This window comes from Primulina huaijiensis, chromosome 12 (genome assembly GCF_012295235.1).
Source record: "Primulina huaijiensis isolate GDHJ02 chromosome 12, ASM1229523v2, whole genome shotgun sequence".
NCBI lineage: Eukaryota > Viridiplantae > Streptophyta > Magnoliopsida > Lamiales > Gesneriaceae > Primulina > Primulina huaijiensis.
In genome coordinates, this window is record NC_133317.1 from 18,244,275 (window position 1) to 18,258,314 (window position 14,040).

The 14,040-nt window shown below is 34.3% G+C and overlaps 1 protein-coding gene across 3 annotated transcripts in view; it reads right to left on the bottom strand.

Annotated features, from left to right (window-relative positions):
- Positions 1-666: 666 nt before the first annotated feature.
- Positions 667-14,040, bottom strand: part of LOC140989786 (pectin acetylesterase 9) — a 27,629-nt gene continuing 14,255 nt past the window's right edge. The window contains exons 4-13 of one of the 3 annotated variants that reach the window (XM_073459186.1): positions 6,691-6,770; positions 6,138-6,224; positions 5,583-5,707; positions 5,427-5,487; positions 5,079-5,132; positions 4,904-4,981; positions 4,708-4,813; positions 4,298-4,446; positions 1,238-1,355; positions 668-1,141 (exon numbers count right to left, since the gene is read on the bottom strand). In XM_073459186.1, coding sequence (XP_073315287.1) covers positions 1,251-1,355; positions 4,298-4,446; positions 4,708-4,813; positions 4,904-4,981; positions 5,079-5,132; positions 5,427-5,487; positions 5,583-5,707; positions 6,138-6,224; positions 6,691-6,770 — 845 coding nt within the window. In that variant the 3' untranslated portion in view covers positions 668-1,141; positions 1,238-1,250. Of the gene's footprint in view, positions 1,142-1,237; positions 1,356-4,297; positions 4,447-4,707; positions 4,814-4,903; positions 4,982-5,078; positions 5,133-5,426; positions 5,488-5,582; positions 5,708-6,137; positions 6,225-6,690; positions 6,771-14,040 lie in introns of those variants that run through there. The other 2 variants (XM_073459187.1, XR_012177572.1) reach the window with 2 other exon arrangements.

Below are 14,040 nucleotides of genomic sequence, written 5' to 3' on the forward strand. Positions count from 1 at the left end.
TATATTTAATTGTTAAACTATTTAATTAATTTTAAAATGATTTGAATGTTTCATGATTCATGAAATTTGCCTTATTTTAATTATTTATGTTTTTGTGATGCACGTTTGAAATGTTTTCATTAGTTTCATGTTTCATGCGATTATTCGATGCAGGATCGAGGAAAAGAGACCGACGACGATTTTGACGATTTTAAAATGTGATATTTTATTTTAAGTTAGGAATGAGGCATTTTAAATGATCTATTTAGTTGTTAGCATTTTAAAAGCCAAATTTAATTATTAAGCGATTTTACGACTTTAAAATTTTAAAGATTTGTCAATTGTGCATTTATTTTAAATTAGAAAATTTTGTTAAAGATTAGTAGCGGTTAATATTTTAATTAACTTGTTAATTAAATTAGCATTTTAAGTCTAAACTCGCGCGCACACACACATTTAAACACACCTCACACACGACACACACACACACATTTCTCTACACTCTCATTTCAGATTTTATTTGAGAAAAACCTAGGGTTCTAAGAACCAAGAGCAGCCGCCCCTATCCTCTGCATCTTTCCAGCAATTTTCGTCCACTTTTCTTCAAGAAAATAATGTGTACCATATTGCTTTTTTATATTTATATTTATACTTTAAAACAAATTCTGCCTCAAGATTGAGAATTATTAGTTATGTCGATGGCATGATACATTGCGCCACCAAATGTAAATCATCTGCTAAGCAATCAACATTTTACACCAGTGTGTCTCCCATATTTTGAAGTGATATCAGTTGCACCGGATGAAGATCGTCAAGTGCGGTAAAGAATTTGCTACTATGGTATTGACACAAGACTTTAGCTTTCAAGGAAAAAATGGATTTAATTTGGATACAATAATTTTGAAATAACTTCAAGAGTCCAATACAAAAATAATTTAATTCAAAAAATATATATAAAACTGCACACTTTTTTGTTCATCATCAATAGAAGATTATGATATATAAAAGACGCATATATTGACTATTTATTTCTCTTATTTATTGGAATAATGGTGTATGTTTTTGCTATTCAAGCTGCTTACCAAAAAGATAGTCGAAGAATGTAAACCCTCTGGGGAAGAATTCTTTCTATGTTACTTCTGACATATGAAAATAGAGTAACCTGCAAATTTTATGATATTTTAAATCATGAAAGAGGCATGAAAGTATAAGGAATAAATTAAACGAGACAAAAATAGTGGGATTTTTGTGACAATACCTGAATTTATATGTCAACCAATAAGGTTATGACATGTTTTATCACAAGGATATGCACAGTCAATCGTCTTGCTTACGTTTCTACTGAAGTACCAATCACCCACAGCTTCTGCAATGGTCTGTAAAATAGTCCAGAATATGCATTCACGAAGGAATTGCAAAATGCTACGTATACAAGTTCAAAATAAAAGGATGCTTAGCCATGATTTTGAGCGTCGATAATGGGAAGTAATCACGTAATCGAACGTTGTTACGAGTCTCACTCAACAAGGAACAAGGAGTTCTACTTAAAATTGAAATATATGTAACTGTAAAATATGTCTTGTTAGTTGAGCTCACTTAATAAACTTAGGAGTGACTTTTGAAAGTGTTACGAGTAGGTGTCCAGCGAACCAATTTGTAGTTTGGGTTTTTATTGACTTTAATATAAAATGATTTTTATTTTAATAATATTTTACAGTTTTATCCAATTATAGCATTATGTTTTACCTGTATACCCATGCAACCTGCATATATAAAGTCCTTGAATATACAATGGGTACATGAGGTCTGCCTCTCAACGTAAGATCATGAAACTCATTAGGAAGCATACCGTATATTCTAAACAGGTTTCTAATCGAATCAGCCGCCTCAAAAAATTATAAAAATGGCTTGAATTTGAGACTATCATCTGTGATGTAAACGTCATGTTTCATTGGTAAGCGCATAGGATGTTCATTCATATAGATGATTTATCATATGATGATACACTGAACAACCCTATCTCGGACTGTCCAAGTGGTTTTCACTTATCAAGTAGAATAGTTCGCGGTTATGGTTATACACCATTAGTCCTTTGACTTGGGACAATGTAGAGTCTCTACGTAATAGCATACACTTTGATCAATTTATCGACTCCATTGAGGGTCATCAGGTGGTGGGGTTGGGTGTAGTTTCGAAATATGTAGAAGCAAATGCATTGTTCACCGTTTGCCTAAGGGTGAAGATCTCCTATGTGATCTGATGAGTTAATAATGTCAGGAGTCTCTGGCCAGAACAAGAAATGTATTTTAGGAAAGATGTTTTCCTAGTTACACATACCATGTCACTATTAGTACTCAAAGATAAATCTCATCGTTATCGAATTAATATGCAACTCTCGATATACCAATGCAAATTCAATCGAGATATATGAGTTGAAGGGAGCGTACTGTACGCTAATCATAACTTAAGGTTCTTGCAAGCACTATCAATGATACCTAGAGGATTCTGAGGCGATGCTACTAGACGCTCTTACAATGATCTGATGGATGTAATCAGAAATGAGTTCTGACATTCTTGATTAAGTAGTTGATGAAAAGAATTGGCTAATTAGGGTAAGCCCGAACAAGAATAAATGTTATTTTGAATCACATGGAGATGTGAACTCACGACTAGTTGTATCCCTAAACCATTGAGGATCACACAAGTATCGGATTATGTGTTCCCGTTGAGAAAGTCAAAGTTCAAGGAGTTAAATTTGACGGCTGTAGTTTGATGGAAATAAAACAAAATGCTTATAAAAGAGTTTATAAGCTGATTCCATAGGATGAAAGAAATTGAAGTTAGCTTAATAGCTTAATTAAGGAAGGAGAGTGGAACAGTTTGTTTTGGTGAAAGAGTGTTCACTAAACCGATAGCTGCCCAATATGCTAAGTGAAAATTTTGATCATCGAAATTTTCAATTTTAATTATATGAACAAGAATTGTATCCTAGACACATCGGCTCTGTCAGATCGTCGATCGGGGTTATAATGAGTTCAGAATCATTTATTTGATGAATTTAGAATTTACTTATTAAAAGACGGTACTAGTATGGGTAAATACTAATATGTACAAATTCTCATAAAATGTATTAGAGTATAGAATTAATTAACTAATCGGCTAATTTTTTAAATTAAATAATGGCTATTTAATTAATTTAATTAATATGTTTATGCATGTATTAAATGTGCATGTGTAAATATATTAATGTATATATATATATTTTTTATATAGAGATATAAAATATGTGTATATATATAATATTAATATATCATGCATTATCAGAAGTTAATAAATACATGATATAATAATAATATGAGAATTTTATTGAATGAAAATTGAGAGTCTTGGTGAGACAAGGATAAAGAGTCCAGATGGAATAGGGATTCCTGATCTCTCTATAAATATACCATGAGTAGCAGAAAGTATGAGAGTTTTTTCACACAAAACAAGCACAAAAATTCCCATAACCTCAAACTCTCGGCCGCTACCATCAATTGAAGGAGAAAAGAACTCACGGCCATGTTGAATTGATGAAAAAGAAGCAAATCAATTCACATAAACCATTTTTGGAATATTGAGTTAATTAGCTTCAATTACTCATTGAATAAGAATCAATAAGCTTCCACCAAGAAAAGTCACTGCCACTTGAAGGAATTTTATATAAAAGTTCGGCCAAGCATTTTCTTCCACCTCTGCGTCGGAGGAGGTACCGACTCCGGATTTTGGAAATTCGGGTGTAACAGTCACAACACAAATTTGTTTGTGATTACTAGTGCAATCCAAACAAGAAAAACTGTCTCTGATTGTGGACTTAATTTGATGATCAAAAGGCGGAGATCCGTTTGAATGGAAATACAAGAAAGACCATCTCCGTTAATCTCGGATTGGTTGGAGTCCAGCATATTATACACACAGATATAAAAACTAAAACATCTTATGGATGTTAAATAAACATACGACGCCCAAGGATAGTTTCGAACGTCGAAACAAAATTTTATCACTTCCGCTGCACATTGGGTACGAGAAAACTGTACACCAATAGAAAGAACTTTCTTTTCAATCCTACTGATGTTTGCCATGGTTTACTAACATTGACCATGGTGTACGTGAACCTAGTCGCACCATGATGATACTTCGAGTCGGTGAATAATATAGGTTGGCGAAGATTCAACCAAATTAAAGTAAAAGTAGTCCCAGTAACATCAAACACTGACACAAAAAATTGGAAGAGTTGCTAATTCAAACTAAGACAGAAGCCAAAAATGAGTTTCTGTACCTTATTGTTCACTCTGGGGGAGTCCGGTGAAAGCCAAGTGTCTTGGCTTTCACTTTGGCAATGAGCAAAACAAGAATTTATAAACATCCCTCCTCTCGTTGAGTTGGTAAATAAATATTTCAAAGCTTCGAGCATATATTTCCTGAAACCTGACAGAACGCATGATTTTGAAGTGCAGGACCAACTTCCAAGAAGTCCAAACCATATATCATAACTTTTTATGTATTTTGAGTGGCAAATTGTAATTTTAGAAATCATAAATCAAGTTTGGAGATCTTTTGTTCTAGAAGCAAATCTGTTTCGTTTACTACATGTGTGGTCCACAATGAGCTTTTGGGTGGTCAACATTGGCGAAGAATAACCGAGGAACATTTGACACACTATTTTCAAGGGAAAAAAAAGATAAAAACCTTGTAGAGTATCTATCTGGACTGCATTACAAGCAGCAGGATTAAACTTGCAGTGATACCAATGCCCATGAGGATCAACTGCAGGAGGCACCAAACCATGATGAAACTGCAAATACAGAGATCTATGTCTTATTTACTGTCTCCAAAGAAGCTTAGGATCATGTAAAAGTTTCAACGGTTAGTAAAAATTTCTTACTTGGTATATATCATATGCTGAATTCAAAATGAAAAATGGTGTTCTAATGTATGGTAACGCGTACTGTGGGAAGAAGCACTGTATGGAAAACAAACAAATTAGAGAGGAAACTCATAACATGCTGACATTGCTTTATCCTACAGATGGTTGGGGAAATAATGGAAGGAAAACATACAAGTTCAGGATAAAGTGAAGTAGTGCAATTTTTATCCAGAATTCTTCTGGCACCCTGTCAAGTAATTTGAACTCTGATTAGTACAAATATGATTGCAATCTAGATGCAAGTTCGCAAGAGATATCCTGTTGCTAGTTGCAATCCCGATTTAACATCCAGCATAAGCTTCTACGATCAAGAGAATCGAAATCAAGGTTACAGAGTGACCACATTGAAATAAGACATATTGACGATAACAGGAACTGCAAGCTGGTCGGCTGTTTTCTTGTTACCGCACTTAAATTGAAGATAGGGGTACATTTGAATTATCAAGCATTCATATCAAGAATTCAAAGATGTTGGGCATACCTGCAGAGAAACAAGGTCTTTGAAAAAATATCTCATTGTGTGATTCAGACTAACATCCCTTCTGCATGGGGTTCCAAAAGTCCACATAGATACACATGGAATGGTCAACTTACAGAATACTATTTCAAATTATTGTTTTAGGGAGAAGAAACTTACGCATCAAGGAAAAATCCAGCATCACTCAAACATTTTACACTCGCATTCTTTGGCAAATAACTTGTGAAGTTGTCACAGTGGAGAAATGATGCCAAACCTCCAGCGGAGCAACCAGAAAGCAAAGCCTGGCATAAGAAAATATTACAATTATTGTACTATGAAGAAAATGCTGATGGACATATAATCAGGCGAACTCTAAAGCTCATTTTTTACAGAATTTTTCCACGTGAACTTGATGTGAAGTTTCGAGGTCTTGTTAAGATGCTTCCAAAAATACATGCAGAATTTACGGAATGGGAACAAAAGATGCAGATATGAAATATTATTGTGTCCAATAATAACATCCAATTGTGCATCATTGGATACATAGAAGTAGATAAACCACAAGACACTCAGCTGCTGATATTTTGTTTTCCCACTTTCATTGGCATGCATCAGATTAATCCCATCATATCAAGCGTCAAAATGTGTGAGATACCTAAGCTAGATCGGTGTTCATAAAGCGTTCAAAATGTACAACATTGGACAAAATCGAATAACTATCAAACAAGATACCTTCTTAACTTGGGCCAAGCCTTTGGGAAGAAGATCAAGAATTATTGATTCCCAAATTCTCTGCCCTCTGAAATAAAGCAATGATGTCTGGTGTTCATTTCACAAAGCAAGTTTCCAAGTCAAAGGTAAGCAAAGCTTAGTCACAAATATATTAGAAGGAGAAATTGGAGTCCAGTGAGAACTTTTGGATCACAACATGTGTGAAATTGCATCTTATGAAAGAAATTAACTGAACAAATAAAAGTAAAGGGATAAATCTTCGGGAGATATTACATGTCATGCTCTTTTCTTGCAAAAGTACAGTTGGAAATCTATTTGATAAATCGGATGAAGACTTAGTGAATGACGCTCCATACAAATTTTAAACCAAAAAATGTATGATTACTCATCAATGTATAGTTTCATCCTATGCAAGAAAAGGGTCAAACATTCAGTAAAACAACCAGAATTGATCAAACTCAAAGCCATCAAATGTTCGCCGAGATCGAAAATGATATTTATAAGAGGGAATGTTGCTTCAAGTTTAAGCAAATAAATCTGGCTATGGACTCACTCCATTATCGAATTTAGCATCACCAGAAAAGGAGGCACCATCACAGTATCTGAGCTTTACACGATTCCAGTTGTAAAAATCTGCACAATCCGGATAATAAGATGAAAACAGCTTAAAGATAGATCATTCATTCCTAAAATACACAAAATAATTATCTGTATAAATTTATTCTTCAACATTTATTTAGCTTCGCTAATACAATTCTAGGGAAGTTTACATACAAAGTGGCCAAAGATAGTACAAGTTAAAAAATTTGTACTTTATTGTAATCTAAACAATTAGATGGCAGGACTTATAGGGTAGCATTTATTTGAGCTAGTAAACTTGGCATGCCAACGAATTTTTGTCTGAAATAGTCATGTTAAATATAATATTTTTTATTCAAAGTTAATATTTGAGTTTTTCTTTTGTTATGTTTCTTTTTTCTAAAAAAAAATAATAATGATATTACTACGAGGAACGAGTATTTTGAGGGAAAAAAATGGTGTACCTTTTAACCAAAAACAGTTGGCATAGGAATCTCAAAATTTATGCATATTAAAAAAAAGTTGTGTTAAATAATTTTTATAACAGGCGTGAAATTTTATTTTTTCTTAAATGCATTATAGAAAATTCTCGATCTCATTGAACATTAAGATAATTTTTCAAAAAATTTAAATTCACTAAGGGATCTCAAGGCAATTTTTTCGTTTTTCTTAACAAATTTTCAGAAATACAAAAATATTTTCTATTTTTTCCAGAGATAATCTTCTACCATTTCAAAAAAACATAAAAGGTAAATGGCTGAAGGCTTATAGCTCATCTAGCACAAAACGTTTCAAGTTTGGAACAATTTATCGAGTTAATGAAAACATCTATCCCAACTAAAAAAGTTCAAATGCATTTTGTACCGAGTCTAAACAATTGAGTGTTATCTGTTAAATATATCACACCAGTGAGTCTATGCTACTACATTTAACAAATGATTGTTAAATATATATCACACACCAATGCGAAGCCCTTCGAGCACAGTGGAAGATCAAAGGATGACAAGAAATCATCCATGAGAAAGCACGAAGCCCTTGTAGCTGAAGAGAACAAATCAAAATGGGAAAAAACTGATAGCGAATCATCAAAAACTGAGAGTTTAAGCAGTTCCAGTGATGAAGAAGAGGTGAAATGCCTCATGGCCGATGATGCTGAGCTGGAATCTAGCAGCGAGCAGATATTTGACTTTAGCTCTACTGAATTTACACGAGAAGAACTTATTTCTACATTGCACGATATGGTAAATGAGTACAGTAAGCTTGCTCTCACCGTTGAAGAAGCTAAGGCTAAGCAAACTGATCCTACAAATGACAAAAGTGATTGCTCACAATCAGTTGAGAGTTCAAATATCAAAGAGATGATTGCTAAGCTAATAGCAGAAAAGGATGAAAGTCAATCTTTGAATCAGCAGTTGAAGTCTAAGAAATCTAGACTGACTGACGTGATTCAAGCTTGGAATAAGTTATCAGTCACGTTGATTGAAATGCAAGGTTTAGAAAAAATTGGTTCGACAAACCTTCCACAAGCGGTACTAAGCCAAAATTGAATATGTGCAAAGGAAAATACATTCACTTTATTAAATCAGTTATGGTACATATACAACCTAAGCGCAGTAAGCCGGTTGAACAGCCGATTGAAAATATGAACAAGGCTAAAAGGTATGGGATTGAATATAGTCCTAAGAGTTCAACTGATTCAGGCAGCTGGTCACCTAGAAGATCCAGTTTCACAAACAGAACTCAGTAAATGGCTATTACAGTCATTATCATAATTGCAAGCCTGTTCAAAAACGATATCGGATGAACAACAAGGTTAACAAAGCTAAAAACACAAACAAACTAGGTAAAGTTATCTAGAACACAGCAACTGGTAGGTCAGTTCGTCTGATCTAAGTCTAGGTTCCTAAAGGACTAATCAGTTCATGATCCAAATATATTTGGGTACCAAAATTTATTTATTATTTGTGATTGCAGGTTACAGGAAAACTGACCAGAAACTTAGTACGGTACTTGGCCAGTGGATGTTCAAGACACATGATTAGAGATACAGAATTAATATCTCAACTGGTCAAATACCCAGGTCCCAAAATCAGTTTTGGAGACGCCTCTCAAGGTACAACCATGTGTAAGGGTAAGCTTATCCAAGTAATATTATTATTGACGATGTGTTGGAACTTTTCAAGTTCGCAATCTTAATTTTGATGTTAACAAAACTTGTTAATTTGTGTTACTAATAATCTACCTTAGTGTGTAGAAGCTAGGATCAGTCACGAGCTGTTTAAATCGCAAACTGAAGACCTGATTAATCGCACAAACTGAATCGGTCTAACTGTTACGTCAATTGAGCAGTCCAGCTGATTGTCCAGTTGATAGGTGGTTCAGCAGGAGAAGTCTCTGAACATCCATAAACATATCTTGTGTATTTAACTGATTAACTGTTATTTTCAAATTGTTTTGATCAGTTAGAGTATCCGTCAGTTCAGTTGTCACCATAACTGAACTGAAGAATGCAAAAACTAATATAGTCTTTCTTAATTATTCAGTTTACATAAGTTAAAATGTTTTCTAATAACACTCTTCTTCACGAAGGATTACTTCGAGTTTCTTCCACTTGGTTTTAAACCAAACTCGATTTAATTCATCGGTGTTAATATTCTTAGAACACGAGCTATTGCAGCTCATTGGAGAATATAGTGTTCGAAATGCCTTCGAAATCACTAGCACACTCGATCCTTCACGATGTCTTACTTGTTGATAATTTGAAATATAATTTAATTAGCACCGGTCAATTATCTGACTATAATCACTCAGTTGAATTCAGTAAACATATATGCACTGTTAAAAATACAGCTGGTGATATCACAATGACAGAAAATAATGTGGTAACACATATAAAATAAGTTGGAGCAATCAATCCAATGAACCAGTTTGTTTTGTCGTTTTAATTCAATCTAAGAACTGGTTATGACAAGAAGGTTGAATTACCTTAATTTCAAAGTCATGGCACAACTAAGTAAACACGAACTGGTAACTGGTCTGCCATAATTTGAGTTTTCAAAAGATAAATTTGTTCAGCTTGTCAGCATGGGAAGCAAGTGAGATCATCTTTAATAAACAAAGGAAGTAAATCTTCTATCTGATGCTTAGAACTGATGCATATGGACTTGTTTGGTCCAATACCAGTCATGAGCTTAGAGGGAATGAAATACACTTTAGTGATTGTTGATGACTTCTCAAGATTACTTGGGTAATTTTTCTCAAATCTAAAGATCAAACTGCTTCACAACTGATAAAACTTTCCAAAAGACTTTAAAATGAGAAATCAGTAGGGATTAACAGAATAAGATCCGATCGCAGAACTGAATTTGTCAATCAAACTCTATCTCAGTTTCTTGAAAATTTAGAAATTCGACATGAGTTCTCAGCTGGAAGAACACCACAACAAAATGGTATAGCTAAACGCAGAAATCGGATTCTTAAGGAGGCATCTAGAACTATGCTTGCTGATTATAGGATTTCTCAAAGGTTTTGGGCAGAAGCAGTTAACACAGCGTGTTACACTCAGAACAGATCGATGATTAATAAGAATAATTCAAAGACACCCTATGAGATATGGCATGGTAAGAAAAGTCTTTTTTCATACTTCAAAATATTTAGGTGCAAGTGCTTCATTCACACTAATGGTAAAAATCATTTAACTGCTTTAGATAGTAAATCAGATGAAGGATTATTTCTTGGTTATTCATCAGTTAGTAAAGTTTATAGAATATTTAATAAGCGTACTCTTAATGCTGAAGAATCAATACACGTTTTTTATGAAACTGTACTAACTGATAAGCCAATTGATCCAGTTGAGCTGACTAATCACTTAACATATATCAGTTTGGAGGATGACAGTGAAGATGAAGATCATGATGTCAAAAACTTCCTTCAAACACCAGAACCCGATGTGGTAGAACAACCGGATGAATAGGACGCATTTCCTAATTATCAGTTTGGAATACGCCAAGAACATATTCAAACACAACTGAAGTCATTTCAACTGAAGCAGAAGAAATTGGTCAGTTACAAACTGAACCAGTAACGCAAAGAAGTTTAACATATTCGAACAACAGATGGTGCAAAAATCATCCTCATAATTTGGTAATATGTTATCCATCTGATCCGGTAAAGACTAGAAATCAAATGCTTAATTTATTCATACACCCTGCCTTTAAATCTCAATTAGAACCAAAGAAAACTAATGAAGCTCTAGATGATCCCAGCTGCGTAATTGCTATGCAAGAAGAGTTAAATCAGTTTACCCATAATAATGTCTGGACTTTAGTTTCAAGACCACTTTCAAAGTATATTATAAGTACAAAATTGGTGTACAGAAACAAACTGAACGAAAATGATTCAGTTGTGCGCAACAAAACAATGCTAGTCAAACAAGACTATAGGTAAGAAGAAGAAATAAACTATGATGAAACGGATGCTCTAGTAGCTCGAGTGGAAGCAATCATAATATTCTTTGCATGTGCATCCTTCAAGAACTTCAAAGTATATGAAATGGATGTGAAAAGCGTGTTCCTAAACGGTCAGTTAGAAAAAGAGGTTTACGTAGAACCACCACTAAGTTTTGTAAATCATCTATTCCCCTGACCATGTTTTCATCTAAACAAAGCATTTTTATGGTGTTAAACAAGCTCACACAGCCTAGTATGAGACTTTATCAAAATTTCTATCTGATCATGATTTCATTGTAGGAACAGTTGACAAGACACTGTTCAAATTCTCAAGGAAATATCACACTTTACTTGTTCAAATCTATGTTGATGACCTTATTTTTGGGTCAACTAACCCCAGATAATGCGAAAATTTTACTAAATTAATACATGAGAAATTTGAGATCGGTATGATGGGTGAATTAACATTCTTTCTCGGTCTGCGTGTGAAGCAACTGGAAACTGATATCTATATCAGTCATACTAAATATACAAAAGAACTGATCAAGAAATTTGACATGGAAACATATTATCAGTTGAGATGGCACTCTACAGAGGTTTAATAGGTTCATTATTACCTAACTGTTAGCCGTACTGATATTATTTTTATGTATGTTTATATGCTAGATTTCAAGCTAATTCTAAACAATCGCATTTCTTAGCTGTTAAACACATATTGAAATATCTGAAAGACACACAAAAGTGGGCATATGGTATGCTAAAGATTTTTCTTTCAATTTAGTTGGATATTCAGATGCAGATTAAGCAGGATGTAAGCTAGAACGCAAAAGTACAAGTGGATCATGTCAGTTTTTAGGAGAAAGACTGATCTCGTGGTTCAGCAAGAAGCAAACATCAATTGCTACTTCCACAACTGAAGCTGAATATCTAGTTGCTGGAAGTTGTTGTGCTCAGCTGCTCTAGATTCAACAACTAAAAGACTATGGAGTTATTACTGAAGAATTAACAATCTTCTGTGATAACACCAGCTCAATTGTGATTAAATATAATCAAGTTCTTCATTCTAGAATTAAGCATATTTATGTCAGACATCACTTCATCAGAGATCGAGCTCTAAAGAAGTAATTTGACTAGATACATATCAACTGAACAACAAGCAGTAGACATCTTCACAAAGCCTTTACCCGAGACTAAGTTTTCTTACTTTAAAAATATTTTAGGGCTTATTGATTTATCTTAATACTTAATTTAGGGAGAACGTTGAATTTAAAGGAGTTAACTAATAAGACAGATGTTGATTGTTCATGAAATGAAATGAGTCAGTTTCAAACTGATCAGTCAGTACCTGAATCAACTTATCTTATCAAATAGGTTGACTAACTTAATTCGACTCAGTTCTGAAATGAAAATCGTGACTAATTGAGATTTGTTAATTTAAAATTCTTTATATTTTAAATCTAAATCTTGTTTTTGCGTAATTGCCGGATTTCAAATTTTCAAATAAATGAAAACGGTTGAATGACCTACAATTATGGTCAAACTACTTACAAACTGACACATGTCCCAAATTTAAAAGTCACGAAACATATTTAGAAACCACATTTCTCATTTTTCACTTTACAGTTTCTAAAAATTCCTAACTCTCAAATCTTTCGAGCAAATTACTTGCAATTCCTTTCCTTCCTCGCAGAAAAATCAAGATTGAAATGGCAGCCCAAACTTCCGTTTTTCCGTTGAATGCTACTGCTATCAATTTTGACTCTATCTTCACTGTTAAGGATGAAGCAGTCAAGGAAGTATTTCAGAGATTGAAGCATCTGGACTACGTCATTTCTTAGGTCTGGCTACTCAAGAAATTTATTCAGCCGAACTCTTGCTGTCTACGAGTCCAGCTCGATAACAGATGACGGAATTCTGAAACATCTGGACTTCGTCATTTCTGAGGTCTGGCTACTCAAGAAATTTATTTAGCCGAACTCTTGTCTATCTACGAATCCAGCTTGATGACAGATGATGGAAAGATACAGATACAGGCCAACAATCACTCTATGGTCGTTGATGATGAATTTTTCAGAAACCTGTTTAATCTGCCAGCTGAAGGCCGCTCAAGCTTCTCTGAAGTGGTTGCTGCACATATTGATAAAATGCAGACCTTGCTATCATCTAGTGGGAAGATGGTCAAGGTTAAAGAGAACTGAAGCCAGAATTTCAGCTGCTGGTGGACATTATTGTTAGAGTAGGTGCACGTCGAGCCAAGTGTTGGCCGAGTGTTCACAATGAAACTCTATGTATAAACAGTCTTTATTTTAATAATATTTGAAATTATTGTTTTGGCACTTCTTTATCTGTATACCCATGCTAGTTGCATAGATAAAGTCCTTGAATATACAAATAGTAGAAAGAATATGAGATGCTCATGTGATGAGTATCATGAAACTCATATTTGGAATACTGTATATTCTAAACAGTTCCTAGTCGATTTAGCCGCCGCTAAGAAGGATATAGGCCGCTCGAGTTCGAGACTAGTATCTGCGATGTGAGTACCATGTTTCATTGGTAGGGGACATTGTGATGTCCGAGCATGCAGATAGGTGCTCCTTGTAGAGTGCACTGAACAACCCTCCATAAAGGATTTTCCAAGTGGTTCTCACTTATCGAGTGGAAAAGTCCTAGTTTATGGTTGTACACCATTAGTCCTTATGACCCGGGACAACATTGAGACTCTATGTGCTAGAATTACACTTTGACTTGTTTACCGACTCTCAAGGGGTCATCAGGTGGCAAGGTTGGGTGTTCTGTCGAAACATATAGGAGTCGATGCATTGTAGTCGGGGATTCACCGCTTACCTACGGGTATGGATATCCTATGTGTTTTT